This window comes from Vicugna pacos, chromosome 1, assembly GCF_048564905.1.
Source record: "Vicugna pacos chromosome 1, VicPac4, whole genome shotgun sequence".
Taxonomy (NCBI): Eukaryota; Metazoa; Chordata; class Mammalia; order Artiodactyla; family Camelidae; genus Vicugna; species Vicugna pacos.
In genome coordinates, this window is record NC_132987.1 from 72,660,454 (window position 1) to 72,683,446 (window position 22,993).

The 22,993-nt window shown below is 44.4% G+C and overlaps 1 protein-coding gene across 1 annotated transcript; it reads left to right on the forward strand.

The window, feature by feature from the left end:
• Window positions 1-1,473: 1,473 nt before the first annotated feature.
• ZNF80 (zinc finger protein 80) lies at window positions 1,474-4,488 on the forward strand. The gene has a single exon (XM_031680341.2). It carries the CDS (start codon window positions 1,709-1,711, stop codon window positions 2,642-2,644), a length of 936 nt encoding a protein of 311 aa, XP_031536201.1. The 5' UTR covers window positions 1,474-1,708; the 3' UTR covers window positions 2,645-4,488.
• Window positions 4,489-22,993: the final 18,505 nt, after the last annotated feature.

The window sequence follows — 22,993 nt, forward strand, 5'->3', positions numbered from 1 at the left end:
CCTATTCAGACCAGTTCATGCATAGCCACCTAAGTCATGGCCATCCACTACCGCCTCCCATCCTAGAGAAAGTATTACTGTCTGGAAAACACAGCTGAGCTCTCTGCCCAGTATCCTGACTTCCACCAAATCCTTTGGGTGAGAAAACTCTGTTGGATTTTCCCAGGTCTTTTATTTCTCTAATATTTATATATTTTATGAAGGTGATCAAACAGGCGATACCAACAAAATCCATACTAAACACATTCTCAATTGTAAAATATTAGAAGAATTTTTTTTTTTACATCAGGAAAAGGAAAAGAACATCTGCTATCACCATTCCTCTTCAATATTGTCGTTGTCAGTTCTGGCAAGCACTGGAGACAGACAAATGAAACAAAGTTTAAGTGTTCGCTGAAAGTCAACCTGCCTGATCATTTCACTGGGAGACCTGCAATATCAGTATCTTTAGGTCTCTTCTTGAGCTGGTCAGATTCTCAGAGAAGAACAGTCCAAACAGCTGCCAGGAACAGTAAAGATGGCAGAGGTTCTAGCACTTCACTGATGTCAATGACCATTAAGCCTCTTCTTTCCACTGAGCCTCTCCTTGTCAGGTTCCAGGATCCTCTCTTCACCTTAATAACCAGCTCGAGCTTGGGCAGAGGAGGGCAGTGGATCAGGGTACTGCTCAACCGGTGTCACCATCCTCCACATGATGGTCTCCCCTCCTCACCAGTTCCAGAGGGACTTGGCACTGATGGGCCCCTACTGTATGAAGATTCTACAACGTAAATTGTGATGCTTCGGATTCCACCGCTGCAGTAGCAGGGCTAGAGCACTCTTGAGCTGCTGAATCATGTTCCATCCTGTGGAGAAGACCTTTATTCATCCTCTTCCCCGGGCTCCCTCCAGGTGTCTGCTATTGTGAACCTTCTGGTACACATCTCTTGGGACAGGTGTGGGAAAGCTTCTCTTTGGAAAGACCTTTCAGAGGAGAGGCCAAACCTCAGTGTGGTTTTACTAATGACAGTACCATCAGCGACGGAAAGAGATCCTGAATTTCCAGCTGAGCTGACTTTAACACCCAGCCCCTGGGGACGGCTTGATGTGAGTCAGCGGAAAAAATAAAGCTGTAAGTAAGACCCTGTCGCTCCCCACACCCTGCAGGACCAAATTCCTCGCGTGCACGTTCGCGTGCATGTTTGGAGGTTTTCCCTGACAAACTGGGTTGAACTTCCAACCACACTTGTGAACTTCCTTCCAGAGTAACTGACAATTCAATTTCTGAAAGTAAAAGAGTATACTGGGGCCTCTGGGATTTGTAGTCCTGGCGGCGGCTGAGCGCGGGGCTCCTTGGTATCTGTAGGCAGAGGCGCGCTCTGCGCATGCGGAAGCCGGTGCCACGCGGAAGCCGGTACCACGCGGGCCTTTGTCTTGCTGGTTGCAGCCGCATCCGGGGCAGCAGTGTTTGCCGTGTGGAGGGCGGCAGCCGGACCAGGCCCAGAGACCCTGTTCTGGGAAGGGACGCTGGGGAGACCTGCGGACTTCTTGCCTCACTGGGCCATGCGGTTTCCAAACTAGAGTGGATCTAACAGCTGAGGCACGGTAAGAGACGGGGAAGAGAGGCCTTCTCCTGAAGCACCTGTCCTTGCTACAGGGAGTACTGACTCACGGAGCCAGAAGGCTCTCCAGATTAGGGCAAACCAGAGATCAGGAAGGGCTGTTGGAAATGCAGGACGGGCACTTAAAGCCGGTTACAGCCTCCCACAAGGAGAGCCTCCTTATGGAAATGAGCTGGGAACCCAGTGGGCTGGGCACAGAAGATAGTCTGTGCTCAGGGGTTTCACAAAAGCGAGACTCTGCAGATGCTCTCCGTGAATGTGATTCACAGGAACCAAGTAAAGACACCTTGGTTCATGCAGGGAAGACCCTCTACAAATGCAAAGAATGCGGGAAACTGTTTAACAAGAATTGCCGCCTCGTTCGGCATCAGCGGATTCACACTGGAGTGAAGCCTTATGGTTGCCAGGAGTGTGGGAAAGCCTTTCGTGAAAAGGTGGACTTTGTCCGGCACGTGAGGATTCACACTGGGGAGAAGCCCTACAAGTGTGCAGAGTGTGGGAAGGCCTTCAGCCGGAGGTCACACCTCATGTACCACCAGCGGATTCACACTGGCCAGAAGCCCTACAAGTGCAGTGAGTGTGGAAAGACCTTCAACTACCACTCTGTTTTCGTCCAGCATATTATGACCCACACTGGAGAAAAACCCTTTCGTTGCGAAGAATGTGGGAAAGCCTTTCACTACAACTCTTCCTTAACTCGGCACATGAAGACTCACACCGGGGAGAAGCCCTACAAGTGCAGAGAATGTGGAAAGACCTTCACCTACTACTCTGTTTTTTTCCGACATGGGCAGACCCACGCCACACAAAAGCCCTATAAGTGTAAAGACTGTGGTAAAAGTTTTTACTATGGCTATTCCCTCTCTCGACACAAACGGAGTCACACTGGAGAGAAGCCCTATGAGTGCAAGGATTGTGGAAAGGCCTTTGCCCACCGCTCTGTGTTTGTCCGGCATACTAAGACCCATGCAGAGAAAAAACCTTTGAGTGCAAATAATGTGGAAGAGCCTCTTGTGAAAGCTTTTCTTTCTCTTGACATTTGAGCCCTGCAATAGAGAAGCGCTCTGAATGCAGTGACTACACGAAAGCCTTGTGGTCCTCACTCAGCATCAGAGATTTCATGCTGGAGAGAAACTCTCCGAATGTAAGACATGTGGGAAGACCTTCTGCAGGTGGGCCTACCTCAGTCAACATCAGAGCGCTTCTACTGGGAAAAGACCTTTCGATTATAACTGCTAAGGAAAACCGCAGGGCCACAGGAACTATCTTTACTTGGCATCTGAGAATTCATTCAGAAGAGAAGCCTCTTGGTTATCGTGCATTTAGAACAGAACTTCTGCCACAGCTCTCTCCATAGGTTATATCACTGAACCATCTCAGGAATATTTGGAAAAGAACGAGGAGGAGGGTGCTGTAGAAGAGAAAAGAAAAATGTATACATAGCTTCTTTCAGACTTTTTGAAAGCCAAGCCTATGAAGATTTGAATTTGGTTCTTTATTTTGAGGATAGCTGAAAGGTAAAAGGGCTTGGACCCTTTATTTGTCTCATATATAGCAATATAGTAGCTAAGTCTTGAGCTGCTGTTGTATCCTGTCCCTGCCCAGGACTTCAGTCCTTGCCAGCTCGGAACTGAGAGTTTTGGTTCCAGGAGCTGGAATATGTGTGTGTGTGTGTGTGTGTGTGTGTGTGTGTGTGTGTGTTTTCATGTGTGTATATATATATATTCACATCTGTCTGTGAGGGGCGAGTTGGGCAGTTGAAGGATGCTCTATAAAGATTTGTTGAAAGCACTCTTTGTTTTAAAACATTGTCTCTGATCTTGAGGACCATAAGTCTTTGTGAGAAACAGGCAGGCTTAAGACATTAAATACTTGAAACTTCTAAGAAATTAGAATATTAAAAATAACAGCCACATAGAATTATTTTCTGTTTAAGGAGATAAGGATCCATATGTGAATGGGCACATTTTACTGCATCCTTTAAGACTATTTAAGGCTTTCAGGTTTTTTGTTTTTTTTTTTATCTCTTTCTTCAGGTGACCCTGAACACCCAGCAGTTTCATTTTTTTTCTGGACATCAGTGCACTTGTTTGTTTTGATTCAGGGACGTGTTTTGATTCATGCTCCTGTAGCTGTGCCGGCTCCCCACGTGAGCCTTAATTCTCTCCTCTGTGATCTCCCAGCCTCCTTAGTCATGCGTAGGTAGAAGAGCTTCTCTAAACCGTGTCAGCAGTTTTCTAGAGGTTAAACTAGAGGTACAGCAAACCAGATAAAAGACAGCTAACTTTTAGCTAATGAAAAACTTAGGAACAATTTTTAAATTTAAAAAATGCATACAGTGTATTAAAATGTAAAACATGCAGACCCTTTGACATTTAATTCAATTTCTAGCAATTGAGCCTAGAGAACTGTTCTCACAAATGTACAGATATGTGGACAAAAAAATATCACTGTGACTTTGTTTTTATATATGAAACAAAGGTTTTATATTGTTTTCTTTTGAATATCTTGAAAATGTCTTATGTTGAAAACAATCTAAATGTCCATCAGTAGGGAAGTTACGGTACATCTGTTCTATGATATACTGCAGAACAGTAAGGTATCTCTGTATATTGCAATGTTAAAACATCTCCCAGGTCCAGTGTTAGGTAAAAGAGCAAGTTGCAGGAAATAAGTCTAGATCTGGAAAGATGGCCTTGACACTGTTAACAGTGACTATCCGTGAGGAATGAGATGGATCAGGGTTGTAGGGAACTTTGAGTTTTTACTTTATATAGTATACTTTATATATACTGTATTGTTTGCAGTTTTAAAAAACAAAGAGCGTGTATTCTTTTTGCAATAAATGTTTTGAATATTTTAATAAAAATGGCACCTTGAGATAAAAGTGACTCCTCTTATTTCTCATAAAGCATGAATTTTATTACAGGATTTTTAAAGTCCTGGTGTTACTATGCCTTAAAAAATAAAAACAGCTGAAGATAAGAATTCAGAGCTACTTGGCCACACTTAATAAATGATAAGGTAGTTTAAAAATCAGTCAACACATACGTAGAATAATACACATGCAAACTGAGTATTCAGCATTGCCACTCTTCAATGAACATTTCCTTTCAAACCCTAGTCATTTATAAATGCCCTTTAGCAAGTGGTTAGATTTTAGGTGTCAGGTTTGTATCTCCTAGGAGTTGATCACAAGGAAAGTACTTTGGTGTTAATGTCAATATGTTGTGTGTACACACACACATACACACACATACACACACACGTCTGCTGGCCTCAGCTGATTTCTAAATGTTTGCTGCCGCGTGAGTGGGGTTTGGTGATGCTGGATTTCGTTTCAGACTCTGTGACATATGTTCATGTTCTGAACGGAGAAGCAGAGCTGCTTTTTTCCAATACGATATTCAAGCCAAGCAATCAGACGTAGTTTCCAGTAAGGAAAACAAGTTTGATACCCGCTGGTTCTACCTTATGATTTGCCTGTGCTCTCCCTCACAGTGTGTGACTACTCGTTAACATTATTTCATTGGGGATTATATACCATCAGAAATAGTTTCCCTGTTTAGAAATAAACAAGGAGTGGCCTTTTCCCACAAACAAACCTATAACCCACAGGTAAAATTCTGTTCGGATATTTCAGTTGAAGTAATTTGCCCAAGAGAGCCTCCCCTCAAGAGACTGATTTTGTGAGTTTTGTTCTCTAGCAAAATCAATTGGCAGCTATACCATGAAATAAGTAAATTCTGCCCACTTGGGGTCCGTTCCTGAACGTGAACTGTGAAGGGGAAGTAAAGAAAACCTTACTAGCTTAGGAGAGTGTCTTGGTTTGGGCTGCTGTAATGAGGTACTATCAGCTGAGTAGCTTATAAACAGTAGAAGTTTATTTTCACAGTTCTGGAGATTGGGGAGTTCAAGATCAAGGTGCTGGCAGAGTCAGTGTCTGGTGAGAGACCATTTCCCGGTTCATTAGATGACCGTCTCCTCACTGTGTCCTCACATGGTGGAAGGGACAAGGGAGCTCTCTAGGGTCTCCCTTATGAGGGTAATTATCCCATTCATGAGGGCCCCATTCTCTGACCTAATCACATCCCAAAGACCTCATCTCCAAATACGATCACATATAAGGGCCCAACATAGGAATATTGGAGAGAGACCTATAGCAGAGGAGAAAATACCATCTAGAGGTCTCCTTTCTGTGAGAGTCACTGAACAGCCTCCTCTGGTCACACAGGTGCAGACTAAGCAGACTTAGGAGTAAGTGCCCACTGTTCTTAGACAAGTCAATTTAAAGGGCAGCAGGGCTCTCAGGAGGAGAGGTTGAGCTTCATGATAATGCCTTTGAGACATGTGAGCAGTCAAGGGGCTAACTGGAAAAATGAGAGGAAATGTCCATATTTAAATTCCAAATTTGTCTTTGTGTGGGACAAATATCCATGGAATTTTTCAAGGCAAAATTCAACAGCAATACGTATGGCAATGAAAAAGTAACTGCACTGGGTGGTATAAACTGCATTTCATTTGTTGCTACATTTGGCATTAGAAGAGGACTAACCCACTTGGAAGTAAGCACTCAATGTTCTTTGTCAGTTTAATCCAGGGGGCATAAGAACTGCCAGAAGAATGCTAAGCTTCATAATAATGAGGCACGTGGGACATGTGAACAAGTGGCTAATTGGAAAAATAAAGGAGAAATGCTCATATTTAAATTCCAAGTTTGGAGCAGTTCATTCAGCTTCCAGGGGAAAGGGTGTTTTCTTAAAGCTAATGCAATGTAGAGCTTTTGAGATGTAACTCTTTAGAGGGGACTTTTGGCTTGTTAACTACTTTTCAGTGAAGGATTGTGAATGTGTACCTCTCATGTCCATTGATGCTGTTGAGAAATCAGCTGTCAGCTTATCATTCCTTTATAGGTTATTTTTCTTTTCTCTATAGCTTCTTTAAAGACCTGTTTATCTTTGCTACTCCATCATTTTAATATTATTAAAATATCTAGGTGTGGTTTTCTAATTTATCATGCTTGGTTCTCATAAGGATTTCTGAATCTGAGGATTCCTGTATTTATCAATTCTGGAAATTTTTCATTCACTATCACTCGGGATATGCATCTCCGCCATTATCTCTATTACTGCTTTCTGTAATTTCAAGTAGGTGTATATTGTACCTTCTCACTTTATCTTCCCTTTCTCTTTAATTTACCACCCATATTTGCAATCTCTTTGTTCCTGTGAGCTTTCAGAGTAATCTGAAAATATCTATCTTCGCATTCATTAACTCTCTTTTCACCTGTGCAACTGAAACGCAACTGAAACTTTCAAATGCCAGCCTTTATATTTTTCATTTATACAAGTTCTAATTGATTCTTTTTAAATAAATATTGTTGGTAATTTCTTATCTTTTCGAAACTTCTATCTTATATATTGTATCTGATTTTTCTAATATCTGAAGTTTTTAAAGTTCTGATTCTATTTCTTGATGTTTCTCTTGATGTCTTCCTGTGACATCTTATTTCCTCATTTATTTTGTGATTTTTAATTTTGAGCCAATGTTCATTGGAACTATAACTGCAGGAATTTTTTGAGGCCTGAAATCAAAGTACATGCTTTTGGAGAAAATTCATGTTTGCTCCAATCAGGCACCTGGAAGCACTAAGCAACTCAGATTATTTTGAATTCTCTCCTTGGGATTTCTCAGCTCCTATTAGTAGTGGGAATTCTAGCCTTAAATCCAATGACTAACTCACGGTTATGAACTTCTCAGATCCGAAATTTACCCTTCTTTGTATCCCAAGGGTGAGACAGGCCGCTGTATTCACTGGGCTTCCTTTGAGAGGCACTATTTTTTTTTTTTTCTATCTCCTGTTTTCACTAAGGATGTCATCTTTTGGTAACACTAGCTTTAGGCAAGAGTCTTTGGTCCTATTTTCCACCTTGCTAACACCTGGAGATTTGTTTCCTCTCTCCCAAATGTAGTTTTCTCTGATTTCTGCTTTCTTGTCATTTTTGGCCTCTAGGAATTTTCCTTTCTTGCCAATACAACTATGCATTTTTTAAAATATATAATTTTTCCAATTTTACATTCTTTTTTAGGTGCTCTGCACCAGAAGGGTTTTTTTTAATATCTAGTATTCCATATTGCCAGAAACAGAACTTCTATTTTTCATTTAGTTAGCTATATCAGGTTTCCCCAGCCTTTCGAGTTTACCAAACGGTAAACTTTAACCAAAAAAGAATTGACAGACATAGGCTTGCCAACTTTTTATTTTGTAAAGTAACATGTAAAACAAACAAACAAACAAACAAACAAAAGCCTAACTACCTCCTACTGACATGATCATTCCACAGTGGAAGTTTGGGCAGACAGATTATGAGAGAAACAGCCTTTAACTTAAATTTATTTTGCATTTGCCTGAGATTGGTGACAACTTTGTCATATGCCATCACTGGTCCATGGACTAGCATTTGGGAACCACTAAGCTATGTCACATTCCATGAAGACTGGTCCATCTGAAAGTGTAAAAGCTATTAACCAGAAATTCCAACCACCAACAGCAAGTCAACTGTCAAATGGGCTAATGCCATTGAATTTATTTGTTTGCAGTTGAGCAAAGAACTCTCAATTTATAAAAGAAAGAAATAAAGCAGGAGATGTGAAGTCTAAATCTTGAGTCCCACTTCCACTAGGAAAATCACTTACCCTCTTAGCCTCGGTTTCTTCATCTATGACGATAATACATTATGCATATGAGTATTTTGAGGACTAATAGGAAGAATGTCCTTTGAGGTTATTAACTTCTCTGTTGGTGCCCCCCTTACAAAATACAAACTGAATTCCCCAAAAGGGAATTCCCCAAAAGGGAATCCAAACTCCACACAACAGAACTTTCTTTTCAGTATGGATTAGAACAGGCAATGTGTTCCATGGGTTCCTTTCATTGCTATCACGGAGGATGAATTTTGGGCCAGCTAAGACTTCTAGGAGAATAAAATTTACTAACAAGCATGATAACCCCACCAAAATTTAAACTCCACGGAAGCTGGGACTTTGTTCATGGCTGTTTCTCCAGTACCTGTAACAATGCTTAGCACATTGTAATTATTCACTAAATGAATGAGAAATAGAAAACAAACCAGAGCCCTATTTTTAAAAAATGCACCACAGTAAAACCACTGCCAAAATTAGCCAAGAGGAGCAGAAATCCTGTGTTCCTCATCATAGTCTTCCCCTCATCAATCCCCTTGCCCCCACCCCTCCCCAGCCTCCCCGCCAGGCAGTGTGTCTCCAACAAGTTCTGCACAGTCTCGGAGGCAGAACCTGACTTGGGAGAAAACAGGCAGGATTCAATTCAATATGTTGAACCACCTTTTCAGAGTCCTTGCAATCTGTGCACAAGTCTGTCATGCAAGAACTGTTTGTACAGTGCTCAGTGCTGGCTCTGAAGGCCTGTAAGAGCATCAATCAACTGCCTAGTAGATGGTCAGCTAAAAGCTATGAATAATAATGCTAGTTAACATTCACTGAGCAGTTTCATTATGCCAGGCTCTCTGCTAATGGCCTTATATGGATTATCTCATTTAATTCTCAGAGCAACCCACCAAGTTATTTTTATCCCCATTTTTTAGACAGTGAATCTGAAGCTTAGAAAGATGAAATAGCTCTTTAGGGGCCACACAGCTAATATTCTGTCTGCAAAATCCACGCTCTTAATGATGGCACTATATATAATATAGATTTTTATACCACTTCAAAGTCTTGGGCACAGGTCCTATATAAGCATATCCACATTGTGATGTAACTTGTCTCAAATAAATCTATTCCCTTTGATTTTCTTATACAAGGATATAAGTTGAAAAGACAAATATGAAAAAAGTAAACCAAGTCAAAAGTGAAAATAGTTTGACATAACTAGAGGAGAGAGAAAGAACACAACGGTTCTTTCTCATATTTTCATCTTCCTCCTCTAAATATCTCTGTCCTATCCCTGCCTCTTCTTGATTATCAGCACCCTCTGATTTATTTTCATTTCTTCACTTTACCACCACTGCAAAGGCTTCCTACCTGGTCTCCCAGCATCCACTTTTGCCCCTCCCCATTCTATCAGTCCTTTAAGAAAGAAATAAAACATGAGACTAATAACAAATACGATCTGATCGTGCCCAGCCTCCCCTTTAAAACCCTTCTCAATGGCTTCCTTTCCCCCTAGGAGAAGACAGAATTCCCTAATGGGTCCAGTCAGGCCCTGCCCATCCCTCATGCCACCTCTTGTTACTCGCACTTCAGCCACAGGGCTTGTGCACATTCTGTTCTCTCTGCTGATCTGCTCTTTCATCAGTCGTCCACCTGGGGAGCCAGACTCCTCGCCCGTGCATCACTGTGCAGAGCCTGAGCCTGCTGCCTGACAGGGACTCAACAAACGGGGTTAAGTGTGTGAATAAAGGAATGCATCTATGATGGTCCACACCCCAGGTCTGTTGGCATCTAGTTTTCATTCTGAATATTCCTGAATGATGAGGCTGGGGTTCTTTCACCTCCTGCCTCTGTCACGATTAGCTCAGAATCTGGGTCAAACTGGGCTGCAGATGGGGCTCATGACCCAATCCCCATCAGGGGAGACAAGGGCAAAGCCTATTTCAGAAGGAAACTGCCCAGTAAGGTAATCAAATTGAGTGATCTGTCTCTCAGGAAATCTTGAGGCTAAAATCAACCAGCGAGTGACCAGGAAGTTGGGTGGTATATGTATGCCCTCCTGATTAGTTCAGCAATGGGTCAATATCATGGCTTCTAGCAGAATTAATCAGAATATCCAGGTGGCCATTCCTGACTTCCTGCTCTTGAAATCTCAATAGCTTTCTCTTCCACTGAGGCTCTGCTACATCTCTGAATTCTGTACCCTCATTACTGCTTTCACATCTCCCATCACACTCTTAATACTCTGTTGCCTGTGCCTGGCCCTTTCCATCACACCCTGTCAACTCCAGCTCCCACAACCTTTGAAAAAGTACTCAGGCTCGCTCAAGTCCCTGACCCTCCAGGGCCGAAGGATCCAATATTACATCCCCAGGTCCCTCATCCTATTAATTAAAGCAGTGGGAGTTGGGTATGTTCTTTGGGCTTTCTGTCTCCTCATAGCACCTGATTAGACCTAGGGGGGATATGCACCTGTAGTGGATACTGTAATTAGCTTGCTCCAAATTTTTCCTAACCTCCTTCTAGTGTGCCTTCCTATGCTGAAGAGTCCAGAAAGCCAAAAACTACATTTCCCAGATTTCCTTGCAGCTAGGGTTCCAGAAAGACTCAATTTTCCCTGGATAAAGCTGAAAGGAGGGAGAGAGAGCAGCCAACCATTTGCTGGCGTGGACTGAGGCAGAGGCAGCGTGTTCTGGAGTCAGCAGCTTTGTAATTCAGCAACCTCCTGCAGCAGAAACGCAACTGCTCTGATTAGAGCTGAGAAGTAGATGTCTCTGGGGCTGAAAGGATTTCTGGAAGCTCATCCTGAAGCCAGGTCTTCCAGTCCACAAGTAATTTTGTAGTCACTAAATATCTACTAATGTTAAGATCTAGAAATATTTCTGCTTAAATCGTGAATTCAACTAGAACATTTCTGTTCTATGAAGCTGAATCCACCAATACAGAGCTCAAAGAGTGAACTGTAAGCCCCCAGGGCACTAGGCAGATACCTGTTCAGCCTACCTGGAGGCCTTGTTCCAGGGCCACGCCATTTCACATCCGTGAGCATTAGTCTCTGGGCAGTACCCTTAACACATCCTATCACACAGCAAACCTGCATCCCACCTTTAGAGACACCAGGCTAAAGGATCATTGTCAGGAAGGATCGCCCACAGGCAGTCCTTACACTGCTGCCTCCAATCTCCTTTTTGCTACCCCTGATAACTGACTTTGCACTCCCTCTCCTGACTGTCCTGTGAGTCTGCATACAGACGCTCCCAAAGAATTCCTCATTGCCCCTACTTCTGCGGCCACGAAACAAAGTCTTAACTACTTTTACCAGTCGCTTCAAATGTGAATAGATACTCCTCTTAGAGCACTCTGTACACACTCCAATGTAGAGTTGTCCCACTGTCTTATACTTACCTGTTTGTTTTGCTGTAACTCCCAGTAGACTGTGCCCAAAGAGCACTTTGGATCAGAAACAAGTGGGGTTATAGTTGAATACATGCAGATTCCCAGGCTGTACACGAGAGCGTGAGGTCAGGGCCTGTCTTGTGGAGTAACGACTCCTGGTGCTTAACGCTATGCTTGACATATAGTAGTTGTGCAACAGATAGTTCTAGAATTTGTTAATGAATACATACATTCAATGAATACATCTGGTTTAAATGTGGTTGTTTCTTGCTAAATCCCAGGGTCTTTCTCTAGCTCCTGTGACTAAATCCTCAGCCAGTCACCAAAGCACCGCTACAGGAAGAGAGAGACTTGCCAAAAGTCCACTGCTTGGTCAAATAGACTATTCTAGAACTGATTGATTACATACAATTTGCATGACTTCATTCTTCTTATGGGGAATGTCAAGATTCTCTAAAAGTAAGTCATTGTGAAATCTCTGCAAAGCCTTATCCCCAAACTGTGATTTTCTTGGGCTTGGAATTGAATATATTGCAATATTGTCTATTCAGGTATAATTGTAATGAGCTTTCTGAAATGCAAAATAAAATTCTCTGACCATATCAGAGTCTTCCTTGGCAGCTCCTTGTCTCAAAGATTGGCATTCACAGATCTCCAGTTGCACCCTGCTCATGGAAGGCAGCACAAAAATGACTAGCAAATGGTGTCAGAAAAACAATCCTGAACACCTGTGTGTGTTTGTTTGCTTTTGGCATTTGATTCAACTGCTAGCTATAAATTAATTATTCCACTCAAAATTAATTTCTCCCTCTTCTGTTGCCCAATAGTACTTTCTTTATTCTGCAATTAGAGCACCTAACACATTTTCCCATGTATTGCAGAATCGAGTTCCCCCATGTACTTGTTTAGGAATTGCATAGGGACTGCTATGCCATTTATTCAAAGACTGGAAGAGAACCGCAAACCATCAGTGAGATGAGGGTCCTAGGCGGTTGGTTAGCTTCACTCACTAGCTATTGACTGGTCTCACACACCAGGCTCAAAACACTTGGATTCAAAGCTATATTATAAATGATACTCAATACATTCATATAAGCTGTAACTTTACTACACTGTTACCCAAAGTGTGTCTCTCTGACCACTTGAATCAGAAGCAAGTGGGGTTATAGTTAATTAATACACGCAGACTCCCAGACTCCGTGGTAGAGCTACCTAATCAGAGGTCCCATCTGGGAAAGGGGACACAATACCATAAGGTACACACTGGGGCCCCGTCTATCTGGTAGTCCACGATTTTTCCAGTTCTTAGCCTGCACACCATAGGTGTTCAATAGATTGTTCTTGTAGCTGCTGCTTTTAAATCTTTTGCCCACTGAGGTTTGAGGAGTGCTGATTAACTATACAACCCACCACGATAAGATAAATACATGTAGATAATAAAATCATGTAATAAATTAGTAAATAAAATATTAATAAATTTTAAAAGAAAATAAGAGAGATACATATGAACAAAGTGTTAGGCAACACCAAAGTGGAGACAATCAATTCTGTGTAGAAGGCTCTAGAAAGACATTACAGAGCATATTACAGTTCAGTTGGGTCATTCAGAATGCACTGGAATTAGCCAATCAGAGAAGCAACACAAAACACTCTGGGTGGGTGCACACGAGCAGGCTTGGAGAGGGAAACACGACTAGGATGTCAGAGAAGCGCGAGTCTCTCGCGATAGCTTAGGGGGCAGGGGCGGAGCACAGGGAAGGGAAGTTGGCGGGAGGAGAGGCTGGCTGTCATGACTGGAGCCATACTGTGAGGCACTTGGCCATCTGCGCCTGCCCTTGTATTCTCAGAGCTGTGAGGGCTCTCAAGAGGCAGACTGGCATGGCCACAGTCTAACCCAACAAGAGGGAGGGCCACCCTCGGACCTGGAGCTTCATGCTTTGGGTTATTTTTCAGGATGTAGTTGTCCTTAGATGGCATACAAGTGACCATTTTCAGTGACTCGGAGGCTTCCCTGTTACATTGACCAGTCAAAATGTGGACGCATCTGGCTTATGACTTCCCTGAAAGAAATCTTAAAGAGGGCCATGAGTTGTTTTCAATATCCACAGCTTTAGAGCTCAACAGTAAATTCTAAGAAACCAATTTCCACCATGGGCAGAACCTGCTCCTAGAGCCTGATCATTTATTCAAGCGTCAGAATGAAGAAAGTTGAAGAGAGACTCAGCGACAGGTCTAGCCGCAGCCAGATTTGCTAAAGGGACTGCAGATCCTGGGGAAAGGTGGACTCCCCTTGTCCCTGTCTCCCAGTGGAGTAGGAAAGGGCAGGTCCTCTTTGAAAACATTCAGACTTTATTTGCAGAAAATCAGATTGGAATGAAGCTTACAGGAGGAAGGAAAACCTTGCTGGACCACAAGAAAGGTGGGGAAAAACCCAAACAAATCTGGACCTCTTCCCTGTGGCTTTATTGAGAGAAGAAAAGCACCTTGATCAAGGTCCTGCCGCCTTTCATTTGCTCATTGGTGAGTTTCAGCCTCCAGTTGGGTCATGTCCCTCCAATAGTAGATGAAGACGGCAAAGCATAGCCCTTTGCTCAACATCAACGTACCTGTCTGCGTCTCCGAGCTTGATCTTTCCTGTAGAGAGGTCTGCACTCAACAGTAATGGCCAGCACTTCCCAAATTCTGATCACACCCCTTACATAAAGGGTCTCACTGAATCCTCCCAACAATCTCATGGCGTTCACACTTATTATCTCCATGCTACTAATGAGGAAACTGTGTCCCAGAGAGGTGAACTCACCCAGCACGGTCAGCATCCACAACAGAGCAGCAGAGCTGGGATGTGAACCCAGGTGATCTGACTCCAGACCCATATGCTTAGCCTGTACATCTTCAAGGTGTAGCTTCATGATGTACAAGCTTCAAAATATGAAGCTCGACTAGTAGAATAAACTATGGTACCAACACATGATGCAGTTCTATGCAGCTGTTACAAGGAATGAGGAGTAGCTTTAGGATGTACTGTTAAGTGAAAAAAAGCAATGTGGAGAAAAGCAGATACTTTATCATTTATCAGAGAAGCGAGGTGCACTTGTATACAATGGCAGGGTAAACCATTAAATGAAAAGTTACTTAAAAAGGGAGGGAGGAAATAGGGTAAAGGGAATGGGGACAGGAGCTAGACTTTTTGATTATGTCTTGTAAACTTGACTTTTGAGGTGTGTAAGTATTTTATGTAATTATAAAACAAAAAATATATAAAAATCAATCTCTTCTGAAAGAAAACCAATGAAATGCACCTAAGCCATCAAAAAAAAAAACCAATCCCCCCCCACAAAAAAAGAAGCTCAATCATAAAAGCAACACAGGTTCGTTATAGGAAATTTGGAAAAACACAGAAAAGGCACAAAAAGGAAATTAAAATCACCCACAATTCTATCATGTCTACCTTTTGAGTAAGGGACTAAAGTAAAAACTGAAAATTCCTTATTATTTCTGACTTCAGCTCCCAAAGGTCCTGCCAGACTTTTTTCTTTAATGTTTACACAAATATGTGCGGGCATATACTTACCGAAACAATGGTTTTAAAATAAGAAGACTGTGTTTCATGTTGCACAATAGGAGTATTTTACCTGTTGCTTTATTTTACTTGATATAACATCTATTCAAACCTTTTTTACTAATTGCATAATTATCCACTGTCTGCTAAACCATCATTTATTCAACCAAGGCTATACTAAATATCTTTGTCCAGATAGCTTTTGTGCCCAAGCGTGTGGCTCTGTAAGACACATTCCAACAAGCGGCTCACAGAGCATGTCCATTTCTCATTTTGCTAATTGTCAAATTACTCAGTGGCTCTTTATGATGACATAAAAGGGGGTTGCTGATAATAAATCTACATTATGTAATGAACATTGCACATAGCTTATTTAAGCATAATTGTACACCACACTGAATGATGATTTAAAGGGGTTTGTACATTTCAAACTCTTCCCCACCAAGAAACTGGAGAAATACCTTTGTTTGTCGTGGGTAAGAAAACGTGTTTCTGGCTTCTCTGGAATTCTCTTCTTTGCTGGGCACTGCTCTTGCCTCATATGAGTCCACGCTGGGGTGTATCTTTCTTGTGTACGGGAGTTTGCTTACTGCTTCCTGAAACTGTGCACTCTTGATACCTGTGCTTGTCCACGTGTACTCCAAGTACCGAATCTTTACCAACAACTCTTCTCAAACAGCGGTCCCCTCCTGTACCCTGGGCGAAATGCTGGCTGCTGCTTTTTCCGTCTATTTGCCTGGCTCCTGAGCCGGCGGGTCTGATAGCTTCATGCACTCTGGTCAGCACGAGGACGGCAGCAGCGCTGTTGTCTTCAGACAGAGTCACTTCCAGATTGGGCTGGACTTGCCACACTCTTCACCTTCCCTCAGGCCGATGTCCACTGTCCCCCTCACCTGGGCTCTTCTCTTTGCTTGACCTGCCCCTCGTATTAATTATTCCCCCGCTCGAGAGGCATGTCGCCAAATGCAGAGGCTTTGGAATCAGAAACGTCAGAGTTCGAATCCTGACTCTTAAGCCTGTTGGCTGTGTGACCTTAAGCAAGGCATTAACCTCTCTGCATCTCAATCCTCAATCGTAAAGAAGATAATAATGAAAAAAATGAACTCACAGGACTCTTGAATATGGTGCCTGGCACACCATAATTTGGTAATAATTTGTAGCTATTCTTAATATCATTCTGGTGAAGGAAAAAATGGGGCACAAGAGGATGGCCGTGTCCGAGTCCCTGGGACGAGCCCCATCAAGTGAGGGTCCTTAGCTTCGTGCAAGAAAGAATTCTAGAGCCAGCCATAGTAGGGTGAATTAAGAGAGATGCACAGTCCACAGACAAAGTGTGGGTCATCTCCCAGGACAAGAGAGAGCAACAGAGGGGCCTAGGAGATACACGTTCCATAGGCAGGATGCAGGCCATTTTACTCAGAAGGGAGAGTGGACACAAGGTGAGGGGTTGCTCCTTTGTACGGGCTTGGTAACTTCATATGTTAACGAGTGGGAAGATCATACCAACGACTTTGGGGAAGGGGCTGGGATTCCCAGGTACTGGGCCACCACCCACTTTATGACCTTTTATGGGTAACCTCAGAACTGTCATGGCACCCATGGGAGTGCCATTCACCATGCTGACGTATTACAATGAGCGTATAATGCAGCTCAAGGTCTACTGGGGGTTGAGTCTTCTGCCATCGTGGTGCTCACTGCTGTGTCATTCTTTTAATGGTTGTCCCTGCCCCTTTCCCTCCTGTCTCAATCCCACAGCCAAACTTCTCAAATGATCATAATGTCATATAAATGTTAGGATTGAAATGTGGGGATTTTATCAAATTTCTGCCATACATGGGCCTTGGAAGAGACTCCAGATCTTAAGCTTCATTAGCCTCAAAGTCAATCCTCCCCTCTGCTGGTGGCATGTAATGAAGTGAGACACCTACATGTCCCACTGGGGGCAGGGTGACTAGTACAGTCCTTTCAGAGAGGGTCACATCCCCAAGGAGGAGACAGTCAGCATTTGCAATCTTTAAATATTTGTTCAACCACGAGATTCGCGCAGTTAGCCTCCCCTATTCAAGACCCAGGAGCAGGAAGGGGCCCCACCAAGGCCGGGAGGCTGGTGTGCAGGTGTAATGCAGAGAGGATGTACTAGGCATGTTGTCCCTCATACTGGGGTTCCCATCCTGAGAAGGTTAAGACATGGTGGGGGGCCTTTTTGGTTACTGCAGCACCTGTGAGGTGAGAGCTTCTCCTAACATTTTCTGGGCAGCTGGCCACAGGCGCCATATATCCTGCATTGCTTGGGGCAGTGCCACCCAGCAAAGAACCGTCCCTCCCGAAATGCCAGTAACATTCTTTTTGAGAACCATCTGTAGGGTTTAGACCTCAAAAAGCCTTCACTATTGTTTCCCATCCTGGTGAAGTGGGCTTTGCTCCTTTGGCCTGGAGCCTGGGTTACAGTTGCAGGTGTCGCACTCCATGCCCCGCTCCCTGAGCACCACATCACTGCTCTCACTTGGCTGCCAGTGCAGAGAGGGCAGAAGACAAATGCACATTGTCTGACATAGAAAGCTTTAACTTCAAACTCCCATGTGACACCCCTGCTGGTGAACCACCACTTGGCATCTCGCCTACAGGCTGATGCCCCAAGAAAAGCCCACGCAAGGAAAAACTCAAGCCACTGAAACTTGGGCCTCCCCAGGAGAATATAACCCACTAGTTTCATGGCCCAATAATGCCACTGACTCACCCCTAATTCCTCCCACACCCTCAGGGCTTGGAAGAAAGCCAAATATGGAAGGCCCCTAAGCCTTGTCAGAATAAAACAGAAAAGTAACAATTAATGAGTCAACACTTTCTGAGTGCTTGCTCTGTGCTAGGCTCTGAGCTCAGCACTTCACATACATTATCTCACTTAATCCCAAGTGACATAAAATAAAGGTCACACTGGAAAAAGGCAACACCACTCATGCTAATCCTTGCCTTTTGAGGGTGAGTCACTCTTGGTCTGAGGCTGCACTCCAGGCCACCTGCACTCCCAGAACCCTCAGGGCTCAGCGGCTCGGGGAGGCAGACGGTTAAATTCATGAGCTTGGGGCCCGCACAGGGAGGACTTATCTCTCACATGTCTCCTGCCATTAACAGAGATAAATCCAGGTGTTGTCATTACAGTAATGGCCTCTGTGACTGAGAGGAGTTAAAAAGAAAGTCAGTGAACGTCAAATATCTTGAAAAATCTATTCACCATGAAGTCGCCTTTTAATGGGTTCTGAGGAAACAGTAACATCCATTTTCACTCCAGACACTGCCCTCCGTGGTAAATAACACCACTAGGTGACTCTACCGTGTAAGTCCCCAGAAATTGTTTCTAATTATTGTCAGAGGCACATCAATTACCAATAGAGCCTCCAGGCAGCCCTCATCGCAGCTCTGATTAGAAACATGCTTTACTTCCATTTTTTCTGTCAAGCCTCTCAGCCCTCTACATATTTAATTGCTCCGTCTTGGCAGCGGGCCTGCTTTTCTCACCCTCCCCTCTGAACCTCTCATGGCTAAGTCGGCATCTTCGTCCAGTCTCAGCCTGCGTCTCGCTCTCTTTGAGAAGCTCCCCAGAACCCACCAAGTGCACATTCTGTCCCTTCAAAAATACTGGGGTCTGGTGACCCAGATAACTGATTAAACTATTTCAATTAAGAAAAAAAAACCCACTCAGGGCCGTATGCCACACGATAATCACATTTCATACATTACCTCGTTGAATCCTCAGGACGACTCCATGTAACTGTAAAGGACAGTTACTTTCTCCATTTTACATTTGGGGAAACTGAGGCATAAAGAAGTTAAACAATTCCCCCAGAGTCACATACAAACACACAGAGAACAAGCAGCCACCCAAGTGGAGTCTGTCTTCCCTCCCATTCCTCCAGAGTCCCCAGGCAGGCGGTGATCTGGGCTTCCTCCTTACTGGCCCTCTCCCCTCCTGATTACTGACCGCTGCCTCCCTCCCACACATTCCTTGAAGATTTTAATTAGTTGGACTATTTCCAAAGCTACTTCTACCATAATTCTTGGTGCTTTCAACATCCAAGTAAACTTCAGGGAGTTGGGCTCTAGAAGGCACCACCCATGTAAACCACAGCAGGAAGGGGGCCTCGAGGGGTAGCCGCCTGGCAGGGAGATGCTCCTCCCCAAGTGCCAGTCCTGCACTCTTTCAGCGCCTCTGCTCCAGCGACTTCGCTGCTACCCACCTCGGCCAGCGAGCCCGTGTCCAGGCCGCCGCCTAGACATCACCAACTGCAACGCAGCTGCACTCTGTTCCAACACCTCCCTCTGGGACCGCTGCCTCCTCTCTTGCCAGCTCATCTTTTCTGGGCTCCCAGCTCCAACAATTCTTGGACCATACCAGGATGGACAAGACACGGTTCCTGGCACCTTGTGACTAGCCTCTCACCCCTCCCTTCCCCTTCACCCTCTTTCCTAGCCTAGATTCCATTGTTGTGTTACTCCCTGCATGTACCTTCAACAGCCTCAGCCGGCTCTCCCTTCATGTACTCAGCTGGCAAAACCCTTGGCCTCATTCAAGCCGACTCTCTCCTTTCTCCAGGCCTGCACTTGCGCGGTTAAACGGGACCGAAGGAAACAACCTTGATGACTGGTCTCACTTTAGTGGTTATCACAAGCCCCACGTGGGTCCCCAGTGCCACCTGGCAGTCACTGTATTTCCAGTCCACCGGGAACTACTACACCTGTTCTCTCTCTCCTCAAACCTCCAACACCTTCTCCTCCTCCTTGGGAATTACCTTGGCAGATAACTTCACTTCCCTGAGAAAATTCAAGCAATCAGAAAAAGAATTTACACAAGTTTCTACCATCACATCTACATTTTTTCTGCACTTGTGTCCACGTACTTTACCTTCCCACCTGTGGCTGTGGTGAACTGTCCATCTTCTGCCTCAAGCCAACCCCTCCACTTTGCACTGTGCCCATCCCCTTCGTGCCCACCCTCCATTGCTTTTGTCCCTTTTTCCTTCTCTACTGAATCCGTACACAAATATGATGTTATTTCTCTGATCAAAAACACAAACAAGCAAAAAACTTTCTTTGATTTCACATCTAAATCAAACTACTACCCCATTTCTGTTCCCCTTCATGACAAAACTCCTCAAAATGGTTGTCTTCACTCTCTCCAATTCTCTTCTGTCAAGTAGAGTTTTGTTCCCTTTATTCTACTAAAACAGCTCTTGTCAAGGCCACCAGTGACCAGCCATTGCTAAATGCACTGGCAAATTCTCATCCTAACTTGAACTTCCAGTAGCGTTTGACTCAGGGGCTCACATCTTCCTTCTTAAAATGCTTCCTTTCCTTCTCTCCCAGAACACAGCTCTCTCACCAGCTGGCCAGCTCAGCCTCCTTTGTTTGTTCCTCCTCGTCTCCCTCAACATTTAGATGTAGGAATCTCCCAGGGTTTCAGCCTTCAGGTCCTTTCCCTTCTCTAGCTGCAATCATCCCTGGGGGAAAAGTCCAGCCGCCACCTCCCCTTTGACAGCTAGACTTGTGTAGTCAGCTGGCCTCCTCGCCCTTCCTGGGATGCACTGAGCACGCCCTGCCCCCGCTCCCCCGCCTCATGCCTGCTGCCCTCTCCTCCAGGATTCTGTCCCCTCGATGGTTTGTTCCTTTCAGTCTCTACTGAAAACTCACCTCAGAAGTAAGCCCCTCACTGCCTAGTTGATCTAGCATCATTCTCCCCAACCACCCCCCAGGGCACATTTCTCCCTAGCACTGATCTCTGTCTGGAATACGATGGACTCAGTCATTTATTTATTTACATGTGTCTTCCTTCACAGAAGCCTGCATTACCTGAGGACCTGAACTGCTGTGTCTCAGCCTGCAGATAGCATCCCATTCATAGCGGGTCCTCCTTTTAAATGTACTTTGACTGAATGAATTTGGGACTTGAACCCACGCAGTCTGACTCTGGTGGCATTATTCAGAACAGCAGAAGTGAGACATCCTTGTCACGGGCGACTCCAAAGACTATTTTGAGAGTTTGAAGGATTGGAGTTCCCACCTAGTAAGGACACAGCCAGAAAAACAAACGCTGTTTATCATAATCTTATTTTTGCCGCCTCTGGTGGGCTGAGCAGGCCGACTTACACATCTGTGCTGCTGCGAGAACCACAGACACCCTCGTCCCCCGAGAGCACGTGGCTGGACCTGATCTGTCACGGCGCCCATGGAGCACGCTGGGCTACTATGAACCTTTTTCTTTTTAACTCACCACTTTCTATTTCAACTGACATGTGCTCACCCTACGTCCTACTCCTGCCCTGAAGTATTTCCCCCATCTGAGCACACCTGTGCCCATCCATGGGGAAATCAGGGCCCAAGCAGAGAGTACCACCTTACCCTGCTTAGTTGGGAAATGTGTCTGTAACACTATAATCACAACTGCCATCTGAGCAGAGCTAGATGGAATTAAAGCACTCATTGGGCTTTTCAGCCCTGCTGCTCTCTCTCAAAAAAAAAAGTTGGCTTTTTTTTTTTTTTTTTGCTTCGCTTTGCTTCACCTAGATATTCATGCCAGGACTTGTATGAGAAAAACACTTCTTTCTGACCCCTGTCGTGATCAACTGATGCCTTGAAGCAGGAAATTTGATTACCCCCATCTCAGGCTGAATCTCAGTTTTACCAATCACAAAATGACTCAACCCCTTTTTAAAAGCCAGCTGTGACCATTGACTCTGTGACCTCCTGTGGTGTTGAATTCAATTTAAAAAATAATAATGATAAAATAACAAAGGTTATCAAAGCTATGATGCTTCACTTCTCAACCCTTTACAGGCTGGAGGAAATAAAGCAAGTTGGCCCGATCTGAGGAGTTGATGATACACATCTCCCTCCTCCAGAAGCATCCTGTAACTCGTCCCACACCAGCAGCGACTTCCCAGGACGGCGGTGTTTCTCTCCACTCCCTCCCATCAGTGAGAGCCGGCTGACACGCAGGCTGATGAGCAGCGCAGGGGCTCAGACAGTGTGTCCTTCCTGCCTCGACCCCCGCGGCCTGCTGTCCCCTGTTGTCACAGGGCCCTCATTCATTCATCTGCTGCTCACACTAATCTAGAAGGTGATCAAAGGAAAACTCCACGGACTCACCCCTGCCTAGACCAGTGCAGGGACTGGTCAAGTGTATGTGTTAAATGTGATTCTAATCTGTTCTTTTCACCCAGCTCGCTGGCTCACGCGGCTCACCCTCCCTCTCTCCCTCATTTTTTCAAAAAATAAAAAATAAATAGATGAATTCTGGGTTGGCTGAAGATTTCAGCACTGTGACTGCTGTGCAGATGGATCCTGCTGAAGCTGGTGCTGGCTCTCTGGGGAGTAGCATGAAATGCTGGTTTTCAAAACCTGAGCAGCGTGTAAATGGCAGCTAAAAAGGAAATGCAGATTTGGGCTGAGTGTTAATTGTCTCTTCCTCTCTTCTTCACACACTTCAGAGGCTGTGTGGTGGCAGAAGACAGGAAAGCAGCCTGCCCCGTCGTGGGGTGGGCTTTTTTTCTTTCAAGCTGGACTGAGAGAATAACACCTAGAATCCAAGTCAAAACATGGAATGGGTTTTGGGGTTTTTTTTTGTTTTTTTTTTCTTTTTCTTTTTCAAGTTCTCATCTGATGAAAGTCAGGGAGGTGGCACCGAGCTCCTAATGAAAGTAAGATTCTGCTGAGAATGAGCCGATGAGATGTGACACAGAAAGGGGAAGCAGGATGT

What these genes read in the sequence shown, in the direction of transcription:
- ZNF80 (XM_031680341.2), top strand. Translation starts at nt 1,709, where the DNA reads ATGCAGGACGGGCACTTAAAGCCGGTTACAGCCTCCCACAAGGAGAGC.